Consider the following 21,802-nt stretch of genomic DNA (forward strand, 5'->3'; position numbering starts at 1 on the left):
TATTTAAACAGAAGTAAGTTTTGGTGGGTAGGGTCCTGCCCAGGAAGGGAAGAGGTTGTTTCTTTGAGGGCTACAACTATTTAATCAATCAGTCATGGCTTTCAGAGACTGACTGATCTACAAGACCACATCCTAAATGAGGTGGTAAAGAGAAAAGCCCAGACCCCAAATTACTATTTGATTATAATTATGGTACCAAAATAATAATTTCTCTAACTGCTTCAATCTAAAAGAAAGCAATTCAACCAGAATTAAGTGTGGTGCTTTAAGGGGTACAACTTACTCATTTTATAAATGAGGAAACTGAGGGCTGCAGGAGAAATGGAATTCCTTGCCCAAAGTCAAGTAGCTAGTAAGTGATATATGCTGGATTTGCCTCAGGTCATTTAACTTAAAAAAAAATGTATTTATTTAAAACTTAAAAATGCAAAATAAGAAAAAACAAAATAGAAAAAAATTCATTACCATATGCTCAGCAGAATATAAGAGATTCAAAAAGTATAACAAAAATTTTCTATTTCAAGAAAGCAAATATAATAATAGAAGGCATGTTTCTCCATCTTTTCTTTGTTTCCTTGTAAATTTTCTTTTCTTCTCTGATGTACATTTTTTACTTTATTCTTCCCCCCATATCTCCAAATCTGGCTACAGTTAAGCAAGGATATATTCATGTATACCTCTAACTACACATACACAAACATCTATATAAATACATAACACATCTACATATGCACACATATGTATATTTACATATATTATTGTGACTGACATATAATGTAAATTTCTCTTTTGATTGAATCATTAAGTTTGATTTTGAGATCAATGATTATTTCCTCCTACTTTTTTTCTAATAAATTCTCTTGATCATTAATATCTTGTACTCCTTAACTTGTTTTACTATTACTTATCCTTTCTGTTTCCCATTTATGCTTCCTTTATCTTCTCCCCTCACCCTTTCCCTCCTTTTTTATCCCATTCGCATTAGTCTACGTACCTTGTCCCACTTTTCCTATACTGTTTTGCTGTGTAGAGTCACATCATATTCAGCTCTACTCCACTTTTTCTTTTGGACCCCCCCAATTTAAACTTTATGTCCATCTTAGACACATGTCATGTATAAAATATTAGCAATTTGTCCTCATTGAGTCCCTTGAATTTAGTCTTTGATTTTGGCTTTCATCTGTTAAATTTTCTGTTGAGTTTAGGCTTGTTTGAGACAAAATTCTGAAAATCTGAGAGTTCATTGATTGTCCTTTTTTTTTTTCCCTTTCAATAGTATCCTTAATTTTGCTGGATATATTTTTGGCTACAATTCTAGTTCTTTTGATTGTTGATATATAGTATCCCAGGATCCCAGGATCTTTTATTATAGTTACTGATAGATGCTGTACAATTCTAATGACAGATCCAGCATATCTGAATTGGGCTTTTGTTTTTGTTGCTTGTAAAATTTCCTCTTTGATCTGGGACTTTTGAAACTTAGAAGTGATGTTCCTGTATTTTTTTCTCTTCATAGGATCTTTGAGATGATAATCAGTGGTTTTTTTTTTTTTTTTTTCCCATACTTCAAGACAGTTTTTTTGGTTTTGTTTTGTTTTGGTCATGAATTTCAGATAGTCTAGTTATTCTTATATTTTCTCTTTTTGATTTGTTCTTCAGATCAGTTGTTTTTCTTATAAGGTGTTTCAGATTCTCTTCTATTTTTTCATTTTTTATATTTTATTTTGTTATTTTTTGATCTCTTATAGCTTCATTGGTTTCTCCTTTCCCAATCTTAATTTTCCAAGTCATTTTCTTCTTTAAGACTGGATCTCCTTTCCTAATAGATTGGCTTTCTTTTCATAATCTCCTTGTTTTTCTTGGATGGCACTTATTTTTGTTTTGTTTTTCCTCAGTCTCTGTCTTTTTTTTTTTTTTAAGTTCTTCTATAAATTCTTTCTGGGTAGGTGATCATTTAACATTTCTCTTTGGGATAGGGAAGGCTCTTTTTACTTTGATCTTCTCCTCTGAAGATGAACCCCGTTTTTTCCTATTCCCACAGTAACTTTCTGTGGTTGGGTTCTTTTTCCTTTACTTGCTCATTTTTTTAAAAAATAAGAATTAATTAGTGTAATCACCTCTAGTCCTGGTGTGGGAGTTGGGAGGAATGATGCCTCTGGCTTCCCTTCATTTTTCTCCTCTGGCCTAGAACCCCAGACCAAAAGCTTCACCTTCTTGCAAGTTGTCCCACTGCTTCTACATTCACTGGGTAGGGTGCTTCCTCCCGTCCCAGGGGCCAGGCCTGGTCTACACAGCACAGCCCCGAGAGGCTGGCCTCAAACCTCCACTCCCCTTGCTGTCTGGTAATGAACCCAGCGAGCCCTAGGGCTCCTCCACTAGCTGTTTCCCCCAAGCTCACCTGCAGATGTGTATGTTCCCCACTGATGAATCCTCCATCCTTGGTTCTTCTGGTCTTCTCTGGTTGTCCCTGGAGGAGTCCTGTTCTGCTCCTAGTCTTATTTGCCCTGTAGTGGAGGTGCTTACACTTGCCAGTTCCACCACCTTCCACAGCTGCTCCTCCTCTTTTCCTCTTGCTTTTGACCTGAATATATTGTCTCTGACTTCTAACCCCTTTGTCTGCTTTTCTGCTCACTAACCTTTGGGTGAGTCAGACTGACCTGACTTCTTTGGCTCCTTAAAAAGGTCATATGACTTTTTTTGCCTCTTTTCTTGCTTTCCCCCTCAAGAAAGGTTGTCAGGTACTGGGATGGGGAGATTTGGCCCAGCCCCGACATAGGGTGTCTCTTTTGATACAACAGCAAAGTAATGGACTCAGATTTCCCAGGCTGCTTCAAAGGGACAGAAAATTCTGATCGATTCCATGCCAGTCTCCTTTCCTCCCTCTCTCCCTCCCCCTTCTCCTGTGGCTGCTTCCTCTCCAGCTTCTTGGTCAGCAGAACCCCTCTCTGTCCACTCTAAACTGTAGGGTAGAGCCTTTGATTTTCCTGATTGGAAAGATTGCTCCTTGAGATGCTGATCTCCAAATCCCAGGCTTCTCAGATATTCCCTGTACCTCTTTTGTCTTGCAGAGGAGTTGGGCCTCTGACATTCCCAAGAAAGAATAAGCATCATGTGATAACATCTCTGAACAATAGCTGTGCTTCCTACAGCTTCTTCCCCTTACTACTGGGAAAGGAAAGGAACGGATCTTAAAGTGGTTGTGACTTAATGAAAAGGGGGACACAGGGCCCAGGGTTCAGTGCTCTGTCATCAAGATGGAAGCAAGTGAAGAGAAAAAAGGTATGGAGGAGGACAGAGTGCACCTGACCCTGCCTGAACCCACTACCACCTTTATAAGTTCAGATTCTTTTGCATCGGGTTACTAAGAACCTTCAACAAGGAAGGCAAGAGAGATGTGAAAAGGGACGAAGAGCTGGCATTCAATCACAGGCACTGGTGGGTGGGTTGGAAGCAAAAACAAAAGATTGATCCCTTAGGTATCTTCTCAGCTGTTCCAGATGTGGGGATGCTATGAAGGAGGGACTTGGGTAAAAACAGCATTTCTTAGAAAGGGGTGATAGAAATTAATGGCATTCAGATTAAGAGGAGCCATGGGGTGGAGTCGAGAAGCCTCTAGTTCCTAGCTGAAGCAAGAACACACTTAGTTTAAAAAAGTCACAGTAAAAGTTGATTCTAAAAAATTGGGGGAATGTAGTGATCAGCTACGGAGCAGAGAAACCAAACAAAGTGCCGAGCTTTAACAGGTACCTTGTCTGTTGTTTGTGGTTCTTGGCCCCAGTTCCCAGGATTCCTTACAGGAAGGCCAGCCATTGGGCTGACATCTTTCTTCTGGATTTTGAGCTCCCATTGGCTGTTGCTCTCTGGTCCTTTCACCTCTTATGGTGTGTCCCAGCCTGCTCCCTTCCTTCCATTTTCCCTCATAGTGTTCTATGACCTAACCATAGAGGACCCCTGGAAGGATAGAATTGTTTTCAGAGGGAAAAAAGGATGCTTTGGAAAAGTTTGTACAGTGTTTTGAATGACTTCAGTTTTCCAAAGGTAGTCCATCAGTTCATCTCACATTCCCCTAGATGTTTGTCTAAAGACATGCAGTGCGCTTTAGAGTATCATTTGGGAAGACTTTATTCTCACAAAAATGTTGTGGAGGTAGAAATTGTTTTCTCGATTATTATTCCTTTTGGGGTAGTGAAGTGATTGGTAGCCTTCTCTGGGGATATTCAGTTGAGTCTACTCTTCCCGTTGACTCTTCTTTTGTGACATTTCTTAAAGAATGATCATTCAAAAATCCCATGTGACATTGATGGAGAGGATAGTTATTAATTTACCAAAATCTGGACTGTTCTTTCTCATATTTCATTAGTTGTGTGCCATTCTAGTTTCATTCTTAACTCTCTTTGGGGAGTTTGAGTTAAATTGGATTTCCCATCAAGGAAGCTTGTTTCCTGCACCTCTAGTTCTTGCTGATCTAGGTCCTGTGTTCTTCCTACAAACCTCTTTCTATTAGCATCCCCCTTCCTTTCCCCTTTCTCCTCTCTCCTTTCCCCTCCTACTTTCTTACAGGGTAAGACAAGTTTCTCTTTCAAAAGTGGGACAGTGCTGCTGGCTTCCTTCTGGTGCTGGGGTTCAGGGGCTCACTTTTTGCCTTCACTAGTTGTTGTGGAAGTCTCCCAGCTAGACTGCTGATCCACCAGGGCTAGGGAGCCAATACTGTTGTATTTTGGCTTAGAGGCCTTCCTGCACTGTGCCTGAGCCAGCCTATCTTCCCCCCTGCCTGATTGAGACTGACCTTTCCTGAAGTTCTTCCAAAATATCCTCTGCTGGAAATTTGTTACACTCCAAATATTTGTGGGTTCTTTGACTCCAAAACCCGTTCAGATGCTGGGAGAACATTGGAGGAACGCAGACAAAGACCTGTCTCCTCTCCACCTCCTGAAATGTTTGTTAAGAGGCTAACTTAACAAAACTCAACAACAAAAATTAACTTGTGTGGAGACTCCTGTGCAAGTGGGGGCATGAAGGAAGGCAGCAAAAAGGATACAGGAAGATGTGATTCAGTCAGAAGAAAGGAGGAGGGTAAAGGCCCAGATTATACAAAAACTGCCCATCTATACAGAGCACAGCGTCTTTGCCAGGATGATGGCTCAGGCCAGGGCCCTCCTGGTCTTGAACACAAATGTGTTTGATTCTTTATCATGTGAAAACAGTGGCAGGTGGTGGTGCAAGGTTTAGAGTCCTGACCCTGGAATCAGTCCTGGATACTTGATCCTAGCTTTGTGATCCTGGGTAAATCATTTACTGCGTATTGATTCACCCACAAAAAAACTTGTAAAAAAAATTGAAAGCAACATATATTATCAAACTCAGAAATCTCCCATCTATTTCTGCCATCTAAATCCATTTCATTCATATTCAAAGGTACATTTACTTGTGTATTTTCCTTCTTTGTTTTTCCTCACATCCTTCTCACTTTATTTGCCCTATCCCTTTTCACCCTGTTTTACTTCTACCCACTGCTCCTTATCCTTTTAAATGTCTCTCCCTTATCCTTTCCCTGCTTCTGTCCCCTCATATTTCTTTCCGAATCTAGAAGACTTTTATAGTCTATATAAGAAGACTTATATAGCCTTACATACCTACACAGAAAGTATATGTTTCGGTCTCTGTTTCTCCCATTGTCAGAGAGTAAGGTTCCAACACTATTTGTCCTCCCCACTAAACTTCTGTACCAGTTCTTCCCTTTATGCTTCATTTGTATGAGATGATTTTTCCTTTTTATCTCTCCCTGCACAGTTGTATTTTTTTAGAATCACTCTAGCACGCCTTACTATTTTTAGGAGGGACTAACTTTCATTTTTTAAATAGATTTGGCTTATGTAGGCTTAGAGTCTTTAACTTCTAAGATTCTTTGCCCTGCAGTGGAGCAATGTTCCAGAGTCTCCATAGGGATTAGTGACCAGACTCCCAGATTCTGACTGTGTGTTTGGTCGGGGTTGGAGGAGTCAGCGTCCCTAAATTCTAACAGTTGTTGCTTAGGAAACAGTCCCGTGTGTGTTATGTAACCAAACTCTAGATCAGGTCAGGGATGTTTGACTGAAACATTGGTGGCAGTAAACCAGATTCATTGTAATCTGGTCAGTGCTTGATTTGGGAATAGCATTGTATCTTTAGGAAACAGGTTCTTTAAAAAGCACCATGTTATTTCTTTATTTGTTTTGTGAGGAAGGGCTAATTACCATTATTTCTCCTAGGAAATTGCTTATTCCTTGAGGATTTTTCATGTAGATCTTTTAAAATAACATTGATTGCAAGGTTTTGGATTGATATTGCTTGTAGCCCCTTTGACCGCCTTTTTTTTTTGGTGCTAGAACATTGGGTTCTGTTGGTAGAAGTTCCTGAGGCGTTACTGATAACTATCTAAACAAAAAGATATCCCCAGGCTGCAGCTAGCTCTCGCCCTGATTTTATCTGTGAGTAATAATATTTTTATGACATTTAGTTTATTAACCTCTATTTGTGTGGCTCTATGACTTTTTTCTTCCCAGATGACCCAGTAAACCAAAATGAAGCATCCATTGAGACAGCAATGACCCTGCCAAGTCAGGCCAGAGTCAATGCACACACCATCACGGCACTGAAGCTCTTAGACTACAGGTAGGCTGAGGGGCATCCTTGTCAGGGTTGCTTTGAAAAATGGCCCCCGGGATAGAGTCCAAGAAATAACGGAGGCAAAGATCAGACACAAGACATCTTCTCTGATTTCAGACCAAGCTGGGAAATATTCCCTAGTTTATTTTTTCTTAATTGGTCGGATAAGAATCTATGAAAAAAAGAGCCAAGAGGCACAATGACAAACCCCTTGAATTCTGAGCCAGAGGAGCGGGGTTCAAATCCGCCTTATGACAGCTCTCCAAGCCAGTCTCTTCCTCTGTAAATAGAGAAGGGATGACTAGGGATGTTTCATTCATGTCTACATCTCGGCTCTTGTGAATCTGTGTTCTTGTGCTGTTGACAAGAAAACGTTTCAGGAATAACCCATTCTAGAGTATGAGTTGGAGAAATATAGTGTTATTTAGGTGCTTTCTTTTGTGGATGTCACCATGAAGCCACTGACAGTGTGATCACAAAGATCCTGAGGCTCTTTATTGATTTTTGACACATCCAGCATTTCATGGTTGGAAGGAGGCGAGCCCATACTTGTCTAAGAATGCTGAAGGGAGTCCCCTGGCAGCCACTTACCTTGTGGATGGCTTTCATCAGACAGAGCAGTCTCGTGTCTGCTCTCAGAGACTGCTATGTTTAGGACTACACGTTCTTCAGCCATTTCTTATAGGCCATGGTCTTGAGTCCTCAGGCTCTTAATCTGCCATCTATTTCTATTTTATGGTCAAATTAATCTTATTAAGTGACCATTTTCATCCAAACAACTACTGCCAGTTCTTTTGACACAAATAGTATAAAAGCAATCCATACAAAGCATTTCAGTGGGAAAAAACCAGCCTTTCCAACCAGTAGACCTGGGTTCAAATTCCAGGCTACACACTGTGTCAGCGTCCAGCCTTGGTTTGGCTGATCTCCTTGGGCCCCGTCTCCTCATCTTTGATATCCCCCCACACCTACTACCTGGTGTGGCCCAGGCCTCTTGAGAAAAGCCTTTTCATTTTTTTTCTGATTCTGTTCTCATTGAACAGCCTTTCTGGCTTCCTTGTCGAAGATCAAGCTCACCTTGTAGGACATCTTGCTTTGTATCAGATGTATCTGGGTGCTTGCACTGCAGACATGTGTGTAGCCTACTCACCTATTTATCTGCTGCATGTATTTTATGTTTGTTTATTTGTGAACAAGCCTTTCATGAGCTTAGCTTGGTACATTAGGTTTTGAATCACCTCTGGTGGAAGTGACCGGGAGTTTATCCCTGAGCACAGCTGGGAATAGGGCCTGGGAGCCACTGTATGAAGCCTAGTGGTTAGGAGTTTATTCACCACTTACGCTCAGTCGAGCACAAAGCATTTCTGGAATACCTGCTGTGTCTCAGGCTCAGTGCCGAGGTCCAGGAGCACAGAAGGAGGCTCTCGAGGAGCTCGCACGCTACTTCTGTTCTTGCCCTGTGTCTTTAAGCCCCTAATTTCTTAAGAACCTCCTCTAATGCACGGCATTTTAAGCAGTGTGTCTTCCATCTTGGCCGTAATAGCTCTTACAAAGCGACACAGGAACTCGGAAGGGGCTCTGCCCCAGTATTGGAGAAAGGAGGCCGAGAGCAGGACTCATCAGCAGGGGCAAGTTTGTGGACTTTGTTTCAATACTTCCTCCAAACTGGTCCAGCCTGTCTTGAGCTCCCCCACATTGGATTTGAAGAGTAGTTGTGTCCAGGAGGTCAGCCCGCAGCCGTGTTTGCAAAAACCATCCCCAGGCTTAGCCTGGTGGGCAGACAGGCCTGTCAGTGAGACTTTGCCTTTCCAGCTTGGTAGGAGCTGATCACAAAATAGAAAATTTCGACTATACCAAACAAAACTAATGCAGACAAGATTAGAAGGGAAGCAATAAACTGGGAAAATATTTTTACAGTCAAAGGTTCTGATAAAGGCCTCATTTCCAAAATATATAGAGAATTAACTCTAATTTATAAAAAATCAAGCCATTCTCCAATTGAAAACTGGTCAAAGGATATGAACAGACAATTCTCAGATGAAGAAATTAAAACTATTTCTAGTCATATGAAAAGATGCTCCAAGTCATTATTAATCAGAGAAGCAAATTAAGACAACTCTAAGATACCACTACACACCTGTCAGATTGCTAAGATGACAGGAAAAAATAATGATGATTGTTGGAGGGGATGCGGGAAAACTGGGACATTGATGCATTGTTGGTGGAGTTGTTTTTTTTTTTTTTTAATTTAATAGCCTTTTATTTACAGGATATATACATGGGTAACTTTACAGCATTAACAATTGCCAAACCTCTTGTTCCAATTTTCACCTCTTACCCCCACCCCTCCCTAAATGGCAGGATGACCAGTAGATGTTAAATATATTAAAATATAACTTAGATACACAATAAGTATACATGACCAAAACATTATTTTGCTGTACAAAAAGAATCAGACTCTGAATTATTGTACAATTAGCTTGTGAAGGAAATCAAAAATGCAGGTGTGCATAAATATAGGGATTGGGAATTCAATGTAATGGTTTTTAGTCATCTCCCAGAGTTCTTTTTCTGGGTATAGCTGGTTTAGTTCATTACTGCTCCATTAGAAATGATTTGGTTGATCTCGTTGCTGAGGATGGCCTGATCCATCAGAACTGGTCATCATCTAGTATTGTTGTTGAAGTATATAATGATCTCCTGGTCCTGCTCATTTCACTCAGCATCAGTTCGTGTAAGTCTCTCCAGGCCTTTCTGAAATCATCCTGTTGGTCATTTCTTACAGAACAGTAATATTCCATAATTTTCATATACCACAATTTATTCAGCCATTCTCAACTGCGGACATCCATTCAGTTTCAGTTTCTAGCACTACAAAAGGGCAGCCACAAACATTCGTGCACATACAGGTCCCTTTCCTTCTTTATAATCTCTTTGGGATATAATCCCAGTAGTAACACTGCTGGATCAAAGGGTATGCACAGTTTGATAACTTTTTGAGCATAGTTCCAAACTACTCTCCAAAATGGTTGGATTCGTTCACAACTTGTTGGTGGAGTTGTGAAGGAATCCAACCATTCTAGAATAAATTGTGGCCATCCTCAGCAACGAGATCAACCAAATCATTTCCAATGGAGCAGTAATGAACTGAACCAGCTACGCCCAGAGAAAGAACTCTGGGAGATGACTAAAAACCATTACATTGAATTCCCAGTCCCTCTATTTATGCCCTACCGCATTTTTATTTCCTATCACAACTAATTGTACAATATTTCAGAGTCTATTCTTTTGTACAGCAAAATAATAGTTTAGTCATGTATACTTATTGTGTATCAAGTTATGATTTTAATATATTAATATCTACTGGTCATCCTGCCATCTGGGGAGGGTTGGGGTAGAGTGAAAATTGGAACAAAGGTTTGGCAATTGTTAATGCTGTAAAGTTACCCATGCATATAACCTGTAAATAAAAGGCTATTAAAAAAAAAAAAAAAAGCATGTGAGAGACGGGGTTCTGTAGCCTATCCTCCCAGAGGGCTTCCCTGCTCTAATCCCGCCTTGGTTAGGACCTCCTCCCTCTGACTTCCCGCACCTGTTTAGCCTTTTTGTTCTTTTCCTGCATTCTTCTGTATTGTAATGTTCCGTGTGTGTACCATTCCCCCAGTGAGAGCAGAAGCTAGCATATCTCTTCTAGAATCGTATTCTTTGTGCACAGGACACAATCAATGTATAATTGTTACCACTTAAGGATCCTCTTTATGAAAGGCACTGGGAGGTATAAAGACAAAAATGAATAGTCCCTTCAAAAAGAGTTTGCATTCTGTTTGGGAGGTGGGGATACCATTATTGATCCAGACCGAACAGCAGTGGCTCAGGGGGGCTTGGCGACTCACAGGCTCAGAACTAGAATGATCTTGCTTTTATTTTTTCAGTGACAAACAGACAACATTGATTCCTGATGAAATATTTGATGCTGTAGGAAACAACGTTATCACTTCTGTAAACTTCAGTAAGAATCATCTAAATGAAATACCCAAAAGGTAAGCCTTGGGCTACCAAGGCCATTTCTATCGAGTTTGGGTGTTGATATATGAACACATTTGGGACTGGGGGCCAGAAGGATGACTGTTCATCCCTCCTACATTGACCTGACTTTTGGCCCTCCTTTGTATTTGCAGAGCTTAGCACAAGGCCTGCAAAAAAAAAAAAATAAAAATAAAAATAAAAGTTACTAAGCCTTTAGTCATCCTTTGTAAGTGGGATTTGATTGCTATTAAGTTTTGACAAGAAACAGGAACAAGTATTTTTCACAAGACTTAAGGATTCTTGAGAGAATCCATTTATTTTTCACACATTTTACCTTTAAAATGGTTATTGCAATTATTCACTGAATATTTTAATTACTTTTTTCAGCTAAATGCATTGTCAGGAATTATTTGGTAATAATAGTCTATCTAAAATCCCTGGGCAATATTCCCATTCCCATTGATTCTGTAAAATTTCAAATACGTGGCAGCAGTCTGGAATAGATGCTTGTTCCTTTTTTTATCCCTGGGAAATTCATCTTCATTGCTAGATTTCCTACATGTAATGTTGTTTTCTGCACCCTCAGTGGTGCTCAGTTTTCACTATCATCATGACCCCTGGTTGTCAAGGTCAGCCATGTTGCTTTAGTGCAGAGATCTGACATTGAGGAGAATTGAAACAAATTTAATTTACCTCCCACTTCCATTTTCAGAGGGCACTGGGGCATGTTGGATTCTGGGTCCTTGACCAAACTATTTATCAGTCAGTCAGTCGATCAATAAACAGATACAGTTATGAGGGTACAAAAAATAGGCCTTGTCCAAAGGGAGTTTATAATCTATTGGGGGGAGACAGCACACTAAAGGAAGCTGAGAAGTGAACGTTTGGGGGGCCATGATGCTCATGGAGTTGAAACCCAACTGAGCTGTCTGGGAACTTCAGGGAGTTGTGAGTCCTCTCCATATAGACAGGCTTTGGGAGGAGAGGAGAGTCAGCTGAGGGGGGGCAAGTCTCCGACACTGAGCCAGGGAAGTGAGGCTGGGGGAGACAGCGAGGGGTATCCTGAAGCCTGAAGTGAGACGCTGCCGCTCGGAGAGAAATCTGGAAGGTTCGTTTGAAAGGTTTTTAGAAGCTAAATAGTTCTTTTGACAGGAAAGGAATATTTTTGTCAAAGCCAAGTAAGGAGAGAATTGATTAGAGATTTCAGGGTGATTGAGGGATGCAGCCATTTTTTGGGTGAGGTGACCAAGGCTGACTGAGATTGGCGGCGGTGCTAGAAAGTGTCTGAGGCCGATTCCAACTCTCCATGCTGACTGGGCACCTTTAAGTCTAGGGTGACATTTTTGATTTTTGATTTTAAAAAAATAATTGTTTGAATGTTTGGGGGAAGCATAGAAATGTTGCACTTGTTAAAACTGGCTGAAATTCTCAAGTGATTGCTGGCAGCCTTTGAGTTCCAAGACTACCCCCGGCTGGGTTCTTGTGTTTCAGGATTATGGAGCTGAAAGCTGTCTGCGACATTAACCTTGGCTTCAACAAGCTTTCCTGCGTTTCTGCCGAGCTGGGTGTGCTTCAGAACCTGGCCCACCTGGATATCAGGTAGGGAGCGTTAGGAGTGTGATCCCACCTGCCCTGGGAGCTCTCGCCAGGCATTGTGGGGCTTTGTCAAGGAAGCGCGCATTAAATGTGGGTGCCTGGCTGCAGCCAGGGGAAGGGGAGCTGAGTTGAGCTTATAAACCGTTTGGCTTTTTGCTAGAAGACCCTCAGAAGCCATGGGAGTCACAGTGGGCCCATGTCCCGTTCATCTTGGCATGTCCTTGAAAGCCCAGCCTCTTAAACCCCCAGTGGGGGTCCCATAACTGCATATAGGGCTCACAGAGTTAGGGTTTATTTTATTTATAACATACCTGGGCTCTACCTTAGAGAAACCTGTCTGTGGCAAGAAGCACTAGGAGGTGGTGGGGGTCACAGTAAGAAAGGGATCCTGACTCGATAAAAGAGATTTTGTGTCCAGGAAGGGTCTTGTCCTTCCGGTGCTGCCACAGCCATACATACTTACGCCGCTTCTATCAAAGATGGCTGGCCAGAGCGCTCAGGGAGGTTTGGGAGGCAAGGACGTGGAGCACAGATGCAGTGGATCCTCTGGGCTAGGCTGGCTCCTCCGGGCTGGGCTGGCTCCTCTGGGCTTGGCTGGTTTGGACCTGCCTCCCACTTCCATTTTCAGAGGACACTGGGGCTGATACCAGTGGATGAGCAGGCTGCTTTAAAGATAGGGAAAGAGACCAGAGGAGAAGGTCAGGAGGGACTCTTGTGTGGAAGGGTATAATATTCTCTATAAAATATAATGTTCTCTGGGAGCAGGTTTCTTGGGGGGCTTTTGGGAGCAGCCTTCCTTTCAATTCAGTAATCACCACACAAGTAGCCAGGGGTTAAAGTCCAAATCCTTTATTGTCTCTTTCCAAGTCTTGTCTCTTTCTTGGGGCTTGGTTAACTTTCTTATAATGCAGATCCTTTATCTCCTTCCTGGGGCTGGGCAGCTTTCTGGAGGCCTTTCAGTCTGGCCTCTCCCGGACTGAGTCCTGGCTGAGACTCCCAGCTTATATTCTCCCTTATCAAAGGTGTGAATCTTGTAGAACTCTAGTATGTACTGTACTGTACTAGAACTAGTACATGTACTGAACTAGAGAACTGTTAAGCACCAGGCTAAACAACCATTGTCTCTATCAATTCCACTGACTATGCCCCTTGTTTCAAGTTCTGGCCCATAAAAGAAAGGGCCTCCGCTGCGGATCTCTTCGTTTGTCCAGCAGAAGCTTGGGGGCCAGCCTGGGCCACTGTGTTTCCCACAGAGTCCTGGGCAGGCGGCCTGAGGAATTTGACAGTCTGCATGTGAGGGAACTTCCTTAGTAACTGAAAGGGGAAGCTCTGAGTGACCTCGGAAGGAGGCGGGGCTGCCCTGGACTTGCCCCTCTTGTTCAGCCACAGGTTGTCAGAAGTGACCAAGGTGAAGGCACCTGAGGGCCCACAGGCTGCGTGAGGAGGCACCTGCCTCACTGCATGGTTATGGTCCATTCTTACTTGGTCTGGCTGCCGGCATGGTAACAAGGTCAGGTCAGGGAGGGCTGACTCATCTTGTGTGCTTCCTTTTTCTGTTAAAATGGTTTAAACTGTGAAACTAATTAAACCTCTCTCCTGCTCTCTTCCCCTCCTTGCCCCTTCCCCTCCCCATCTTCCTCCCCACAGGAATAATCTTTTGACCTCCTTGCCTGAAGAGATGGAAGCCTTAATTAAACTGCAAACTATCAATCTTTCCTTTAACAGGTGAGTATCCATTCAGACACTAGCTCCAAGTTCCTGGGTCACAACAGATTCTGTTCCGTTCTCCCTCTGACCCAGGAGCAGCTCAGAAAGACTTGAGGAGCCTCCCTGGGATGACCCCACAGTTGGCCCTCTCCACAGCTCTTTGTCGCTCTCAGCCTCCTGATGGGGCGTGCAGGGCGCTTGTTGGCCCATTGTGCAGAGGGCAGGAAAGGGCACTTGTGGGCCCATTATGCAAGGGCACCACAGGTACAGGCACACAGCCAGAAAGCTTCGGGCCAGCACGTGAATGATCGCTTTCCTCTCTTTAAAAGTACTAGGCGGGGGCCTGGAGTTAGGAGGAGCTAACTTCAATTAGCTGTGAGCTAATCACATGATTGATCTGTCTGTTTCCTCAACTGTCAGCTAGGGATACTACAGCATCTCCTTGGCAGGGTGGTTGCGAGATTATATGAGGTTGACAGCTGTACGGTACTTAGCCCAACGCTTAGCACATAGTGGGTGTTTTATAAATGCTGCTTCCTTTTCTTCCCTTAAACTGGGACATCATGGCCGTAACTGATACCTGGCAGGCTTTCTTAAAGTCCTTTTCACACTCATTAAAAATAATGCTGCTTTTTCGGTTTCAGTACCTTGTCTGAAAGCAGTCAAGCCGTCAGCATTGCATTTCTTGGGGTTGGTTTTTAAAAGCACACGTGTCATTTTACTTTCATTCTGTTGTTCTGCCCAGAAAGCACAGATTCCTTAAGGTTTAAAGAGGAGATTCAGAAATTTCAGTATTTTCCATATTCTTTTTTCAAAACACTTCTTGTCAGATCGCTCCATCAACACAGGGCCGAGGGCTAATCTGCAGCCTCTGCAGTGGAGGTTTGTGGGGCCCTGGTTTTTCAGGATGTCATGCAGGCTCTGGGCTGGGGCTGCTTCTTTCTGAAGGCTAAAGAATGGAGAGCGGGTAGAAAAATAGGAGGTTGGCAGCTGGCCGCTTAGCATTTAGCAGGACACTGGTCATAATTGCTAAGGACCTGGGGAGCTCCCCCTCTAAGCAAAGGCTGGGGCTGGGCACTGAGGTGCTTGGGGATTTTGTTACCACCTCCCTCCTGTCTTTTGGGGGCTTTTCCTTTCCCCCTTTTTCCTGATCTCTTTCCCTCTCTGTTCTTCCCGTCTTGACCCCATCCTTCTTTTTCTCTCTGACCCTAAAACTCTGGAGCTGCTGCATATTTTCAGTATTTTGTTGAATAATGTGTGTTTTCCCAAACCAGCCTCGCTTCTCAAACCAGCTCCAAAATGGCTTTTAGTGTCTTATTTTTCCCCCTCTCTGTGCCCTTGTGTATATATAATCAGTAAATAAATTGTCTCAGTCCTTCCTTCAGCATTTAATTTACCTCAGTCTGTAACTCCCAGTAATCATCCGGAGCATGGACTAACTGGTTTCTCCTTGTTGCCAACGTCTTCTTGTTAGAATCTCACAAATAAACTCTTTTTTTGGTTTTGTTAGTGTTGGAAGCTCCCTGCTGGGAACTGCACTAGGGCAGGTGGGGAAGGGAGTCAAGTGATTTCTCAGCCACCTCAAGCCCACGGAGCATCCACGATTGCCTGTGGTATTGTACCGCAGGTATACACCTGGCTGCATATGTGGCCAGGTTTGTTCTGGGGGTCTGGCTATCCAGATGCTCCATGCTAAGTTGGTTCTGTCCATCGGCTCCCTCCATCATTTAACTTGGCCTTGAAAGCCCAGGGGGTCTGTCTCCAGCTTGCTTTTCTGACTTTCCCTCCTGCCTTCTTGTTGGTAAACACTCTCCATTAGACAGGTATCTGTCTCTATTCTATGCCTTATCGACCCGTTCCATCTAATTGATCCTCCAGCCAGTGGGAGGTCTACCCTGATCAGAGGGAGGAGTTCTTAGGATCTAGGAAGGCTTCATGAAGTGAAGGGACTGGAGCTGGGCCTTGAAGGGTATTGAGGGGCCAGAAAAGAAGCTCCTTCCCCTCCCTCTCCGAGCCCTTTCTGCCCACAGTAATCTCTTTCTCCCTTCTTGAGTTCCATAACACCTGTGTCCTTGTGACTTACTTGAGATACTGATATTATTTCTGTTTGCTTTTCTGCAAAGAGAGGTAGCATGGAGTCGTGGAAGGAGACCAGGTAGAATGCCATGTCTTACCAGTCTGGGGCCTTGGGCAGCTCATTCTCTCTCTGGGATTAGTTTATACATCTTCCAAATGGGTAGATTTAGCTGGCTGAGCTCTAAAGTGGCCTCTGGCTCCAGCCCCAGCGTTCTGCGTTTCTTTGTCCTTGTAAGAGGTTTAGTTCCGCAGGAAGGGCTTACCAAGAACTTTGTGATGACCAAATAAACCAGAAGACCAATTTGGCCCTTGGGTGTGGGCATCCAGGCCAGCAGCTTGATGCCCTCCAAGAGACCCCCGGCCCTGGGACTGTGAACAAGCTTTGCACCCACTGCCCAGGGCTGTCAGAGTTGAACAGGGTCATCTCTGTAATGTATTTGGCTCAGTGCCCGGCATGTAGTAGGCATCTGATAATGGCTTTCTTCCAGCATCCCTGCCTGCTTCCCATCTTTCCAGCCTCCCTCCCTTCCTCCCCTCCATTCTTCTTTCCATCCCCCCTGCCTCCATCCCTCCTCTCCTTCCTTTCCTTTTTCTTCTCTCCCTCCCTCCCTCCCTCCCTTCTCTCTTCTGTCCTTTGATTTTTTCCCTCTCTTTTTTCTTTGACATTTTGCCATTGTTTAGTACAGTAGAGATACCAGTGATTCATAGTAGCTGCTTGTTAAATGTCTGATTAATTGAATAATAAGGGGAGACAGCATATAGACATATAGGAAAGAGTAGACCCCTTGGGCAGTCTAAGAAACCTACGGACCGCTTCTCAGAGTGATGTTTTTAAAAATAATAATGATTAAAGGAGTCAGTAGTTAAATTTCAGTAAAATGTTAATGAAAATGAAATTCTGTTGTTTGCCCATCCCGGTTCACAGATCCCTCTGGGGACGGTGTTTAGCTGCACGGCCAACCTGCATACACACCATTTTCGTTGGTGCAGGGGAGCACGGGGTGCCAGCGTTTAACCCTCCCCCTTCTCTGGGCCTTCTCCTTGTGCTCTCCCTCCCGGCCTTCTGCCAAGCCTCTTGCCCCAGGTCCCGAGCACCCTTCTCTTATAGTAACCCTTCAGCCTCAGGGTCTGTGGATGTGGGTTTCCTAGGCACTGGACTAGGGTCTGTCAGTAGAATTCGTTTCCTTTGTAATCCACAGCCCAGAGAAGGTTCAGAATCCTTGTGTACTCTACTAGCTTTTGTCCCCTTCCCCAGTGCCCCAACCCCCCCAGGTTTCTCTACCCGTGTCCACTTCTGAAGCCCCTCCTATGGGTGGACACCCCATTCCATGCGGGGGCTCTTGCTGTTTTGTCTTTATGTGCTGGCTCCTCCCCCTCTTCCTGATAGGTACTAAACACTGGGAAATGAATTCTTGCTCATTTTATTAAGCCAAAATAAAAGCGCTTTTGAAGCAAAGTGTTTTTTGGTTTCACGAGGATGTCTCCTCATTGTGTACGTCCATGTTAAGCATTTGTCTGGTGCCTTTCTTCCCAGGTTCAAAACCTTCCCCAGCGTTCTCTATCGGGTCCGGTCTCTGGAAACCATCCTTCTCAGTAACAATCAGGTTGGATCTGTGGACCCCCTGCAGCTAAAGCAGATGGACAAGCTGGCCACTCTGGATCTTCAGAACAATGACCTCCTCCACATCCCCCCCGAGCTGGGCAACTGTGTGAGTCTGAGGTAAGACCCGCTCGCTCTGGGGCAGTCTGGCTCAATGAGCATCCGTGCCGGCTGCTTTCTGAGTGATTTCTTGGTGAAGGCGAGGGGCGGCCGAGGCCAGAGTGCTCCCCGCGGGCCTGCTTTCATTGCAGGGCCCAGTCAGGAGGTCCCCAAAGTGTCAGGCTGGGGACGCACTTCCTCTCATGCTGAGAATCCCTAGGGGAGGCTAGGAGCGCCCCGAGTTCGGGGCGCTGAATACCAGGATGTGTCCTTGCAAGGGCCTTCCTGAGAGGCAGGGAAGCCTGGCCTGGATGATGGGTCTCTTAGATCTGCCCACATGGACTTCCCAGAACCAAGTCAATGAAAAGAAAGTCTAGAATCAGACGTCTTCCCCCTTCAATAATCCTGACCTTTCTGATCGGCTGTTGCAGGTTTTTTAATAGTTTTACCTACTCAATGTGTGTGATAGTGTGAGTGTGTGTATGAGTGTGTGAGTGAGTGTGAAAGTGTGAGTATGCCGGTGCAGTCCCTGGCTGGTGGCCCTTTCTAGGAGACCCTAGCACATAATTGGGAAGTGCATGCGCAACTGCCCCTACAACCAGGGAGGGTGTAGGGCTGACATTTCCCTTATGGAACAAGCGGCCAAATGGCCAACTGCGTCCTGAGGACCAGTCGAGGAGTGAAAGGCCTTCCTCCTCTGGGAGGAAGAAAGGAGGAAGGCAAGGGTGTCGGTCCTCAGAAGAATGACAGAATCATCACTGCTGGCCAGATAATCAGTGAACCCTTCTGAACACCAGACTTTATGCTGAGTTCTGTGGACACAAAGGACACAAAGGCCCTGGCAAGAAGGGCCAGGAAGCTTACAGTCTCATGGGAAAAAAGAGCAGCTCCTGGGTACCCGGGAGCCTCTGCCCTCGGACTTTGGCCCGTGCCAGTCACGGTCCCTGCTGTCCTCTGGCCATTGTCTGTCCCCCTGTGACATGGCCAGAGGTGGTCTGTCTAGTTGGGGTCTGGTCAGGTGTCTGGTTTCAAATTGGGGCCTGTGGGGTATGAGAGAAAAAGTTTTTTGTTAAAAAGTTTGATTTAGATTTTGGACAGGAAGAGCCATCTCACGGAGAGTGACGGACCCCGGTTTCTCCTCTTCCTCCAGGGCTCTTCTGTTGGAGGGGAACCCATTCCGCATTCCTCGAGCAGCCATTTTAGCCAAAGGCACAGAGGCCGTCCTGGAGTATCTGAGAGACCGGATTCCTACTTAATGGGGATTTTGTCACCCGGCCTCCAGTGGCCCCGCGAGCTTCGAAGGGCAGGGGAGCGCGCCCGATTTCCTCTCCCGATGGCCTCTTCAAGCAGTGTGTCACTTAGTATTGCTGTGATTTATCTGGGGCACAAGACTGGCTCTACAACCTTATTACCACTAAATATTCTTTTTACATAGAAAATAATGTATAAAAACTTTATAGTGATGATTATAGATTTCTGTGTGTTTATGCATTCATTCTCAAAGTTTCGAAATTTTAAAAAGGGAATGGCAGTTTCTGTGACTGAAGTATCGTTCTTTTTAAAGTTGATTTTTTTTTAATCATGACAAAACATTTTTGTAAAAGATAAGTGGTGTTTGGGGAGGTTGTTTTTTAATTTTTTTTGTTTTATTACATATGCATGTGTGTATGTTTGAATCTTTATATATGAGAGCACTTTGCCACCTTTCCTTATGTGGGGAAAGTTATAGCGGCATTTATTATTCTACTATATACCATATATTATAATACTGAGTATTTGTGATGTCAAGTTTCAAGATTCTGATGCTGCTATTAGCTCAGTAACCCACCAAAATTGGATCGGAAGGACGATGAACCTCCAGGAGATTTCGTTCGATTTTCATTTTGGTGTGATTTTAAAAAATAATTCTATATGCAGCATTTATTTTCAGATGCTGAGAATCCGTTTTCCCCTGTTGTGTATCATTCACTTTGATTAAAGCATTTGCTGAAGAGGAAACACATTTCTATCCCTTGAGGAAAGAGCTGTTGGTGAAGGCGATTTGGCCTTTGGCTTCTCACCATTAAAGCTGCCGTCTGCTGCCCCTGCAAATTAAAGTGTTTTGCTCCCATCTCTCTCCTCTGTTTGGACCTCCTCTGTACCATAGTCAGATGTGGCCCCTTCTAGGCATTCTGTGACTCAGAAAAAAAGTCTGAGAAGCTAAAAGGCTGATGCACGTGGAGGGTCTCCAATTGTGGACGTATGCTCTCAGAAAGTGGCCCTCTGACCCGCAGCCTTGGAGATCTTAATGACGTTTTATTACCGAATATCTTCTACAAAAGAGCTAAATTTAAGGAAGCTGAATTTTCAAAGAAGATTCATGGTCTATTCAGCTTATGACACATTGAAAATAGGATCTCATTTGGGTAGATTTCAGAATCACATTTTGAGAAAAAGTTAATGAAGATGAAAATATTTATGGATGAGGCATTTTTCCAATACATGTTTCAGTGTTTCTCTTACTAAGGGGAAACATGTTGTTACATTAAGCAAAAGACACTTTACAATAAGTGAAATTTTATTATTTGTACAATAAAGAGACTTAGAGACTTTTATGTTATTCAAAACACTTTTTTTTAAATACTGAAAAAGTTGAGTACACCAAAGCCAAAAAAAGGCTCTGCCGTATACCGCACAGCATTGTGTGAGTCCCTGTGTTTTGTATATGTACAGAAAGCATCTTCAGAATGCATTATAATCACAATGTACACCCTCACCAAGTAGTATCAATACAGAGGCCAACTGGAAGGAAATAAGTTGCGTGTGCAAATGAAATCTGGCCATTTGAAACTGAGTTTTAAAGGACCTTTTTGCACATAAAATGAAGCAGTTCTTAAGTTCAGTGTGTAATAACTGCAAAAAAACATTCAGTACATTCACACTTATGTTAATAAAGTAGTAAATATTTCTTCATCCAGCTTTATTTACAAGATGGAGTTCAACTGAAAAGTACAGTTTTAATATAGCAATCTGTAACACATACAAAAATGACAAGTATTTATATATAATTTAAGCTCAAAATCACAATTATCTCAAAATATTAGTTACAATACAGCCATTTCCATCATAATTAAACATGTCCTCAAATAACTTTTATAAAATGGTAAAATCTTTATATTAAAGTAAGCTATTTGTTTTGAATTGGCTACAGTACTTACTCCCAAGTAGAAAACTGTTGAGTTGTTTTTCTCGCAGATTGGCTTGGGAAAGCCACCCGTGTAAAGCCAAGAGACCGAAAAGGCCCCGAATGATAAAGATCCGGCCTCTTGGGCTTTGGGGAAACTGGTCAGTAAAAGCTTTACGAGGGGAGTGTCCGACTGGAGTCTGTGCGGTGAAATGACATGCACTGAGAAGGGAACGGGGTGTCGGGAGAAGCCGGTGGAGACTACTGTGCGCACAGAAATGGCGACGGGTGGGTGACCAAAAGCAGCCCGAAGGACGGGAGCGGGAGCCATCCCTCACCCCGCAGCAGCGGCCAGCTGCAAGGGTCACCGCCATGGGAGAGGCCCTGGGCTCCTGCTGGGCCAGCCGGAAACTGGGCCAAAGCCAGCCCAGGGAGCGGCGCTCCCCAACACGGCTCTAGCCACCCTGCTCCAGTCCCTTTACAAAATGCGGTTTCTGGCTGTGGGAAAGACACTTGAAGGGCTCGCCATAGGAGGGAGGGAGAGGTCAGCCCAGCGAGGGGCTAGAGGGACATCTCCGTGAGCCTTTGTCCAACACTGAATTTGGAAACTCACCCCGTGTCCTGCTGCCTACAATGATGGGGCCAAACCTAGTTGGCTGATTCTGTTCTAGGCCCAACGCTGGCTTGTTAATGCAGGTGGTTTGCCCTCGGGAGATGAGAGGGCAGAAAAGAAACAGAAACTTCACTCTTGCAGGTTATTGCCATCTAAACATAGAATCTCAAAAGATTCACAGTATTTTCTATTCCTAAAAAAAAAAGTTTCCCTTCACACTGAAAAAACAAGATGAAGTGTTGATTGCCTTTGGTTCCCCAGCTGTCTCCACAGAAGA

At 43.8% G+C, this 21,802-nt stretch overlaps 1 protein-coding gene across 1 annotated transcript in view; it reads left to right on the plus strand.

Annotated features, from left to right (window-relative positions):
- Positions 1-19,220, plus strand: part of LRRC40 (leucine rich repeat containing 40) — a 53,689-nt gene extending 34,469 nt beyond the window's left edge. The window contains exons 10-15 of the mRNA XM_031968878.1: positions 6,543-6,651; positions 10,578-10,685; positions 12,163-12,270; positions 13,915-13,992; positions 17,585-17,770; positions 18,900-19,220. Coding sequence (XP_031824738.1) covers positions 6,543-6,651; positions 10,578-10,685; positions 12,163-12,270; positions 13,915-13,992; positions 17,585-17,770; positions 18,900-19,005 — 695 coding nt within the window. The 3' untranslated portion in view covers positions 19,006-19,220. The remainder of the gene's footprint in view (positions 1-6,542; positions 6,652-10,577; positions 10,686-12,162; positions 12,271-13,914; positions 13,993-17,584; positions 17,771-18,899) is intronic.
- The last annotated feature ends 2,582 nt before the right edge of the window (positions 19,221-21,802 follow it).

Source organism: Sarcophilus harrisii, chromosome 4, assembly GCF_902635505.1.
Source record: "Sarcophilus harrisii chromosome 4, mSarHar1.11, whole genome shotgun sequence".
Classification (NCBI taxonomy): Eukaryota; Metazoa; Chordata; class Mammalia; order Dasyuromorphia; family Dasyuridae; genus Sarcophilus; species Sarcophilus harrisii.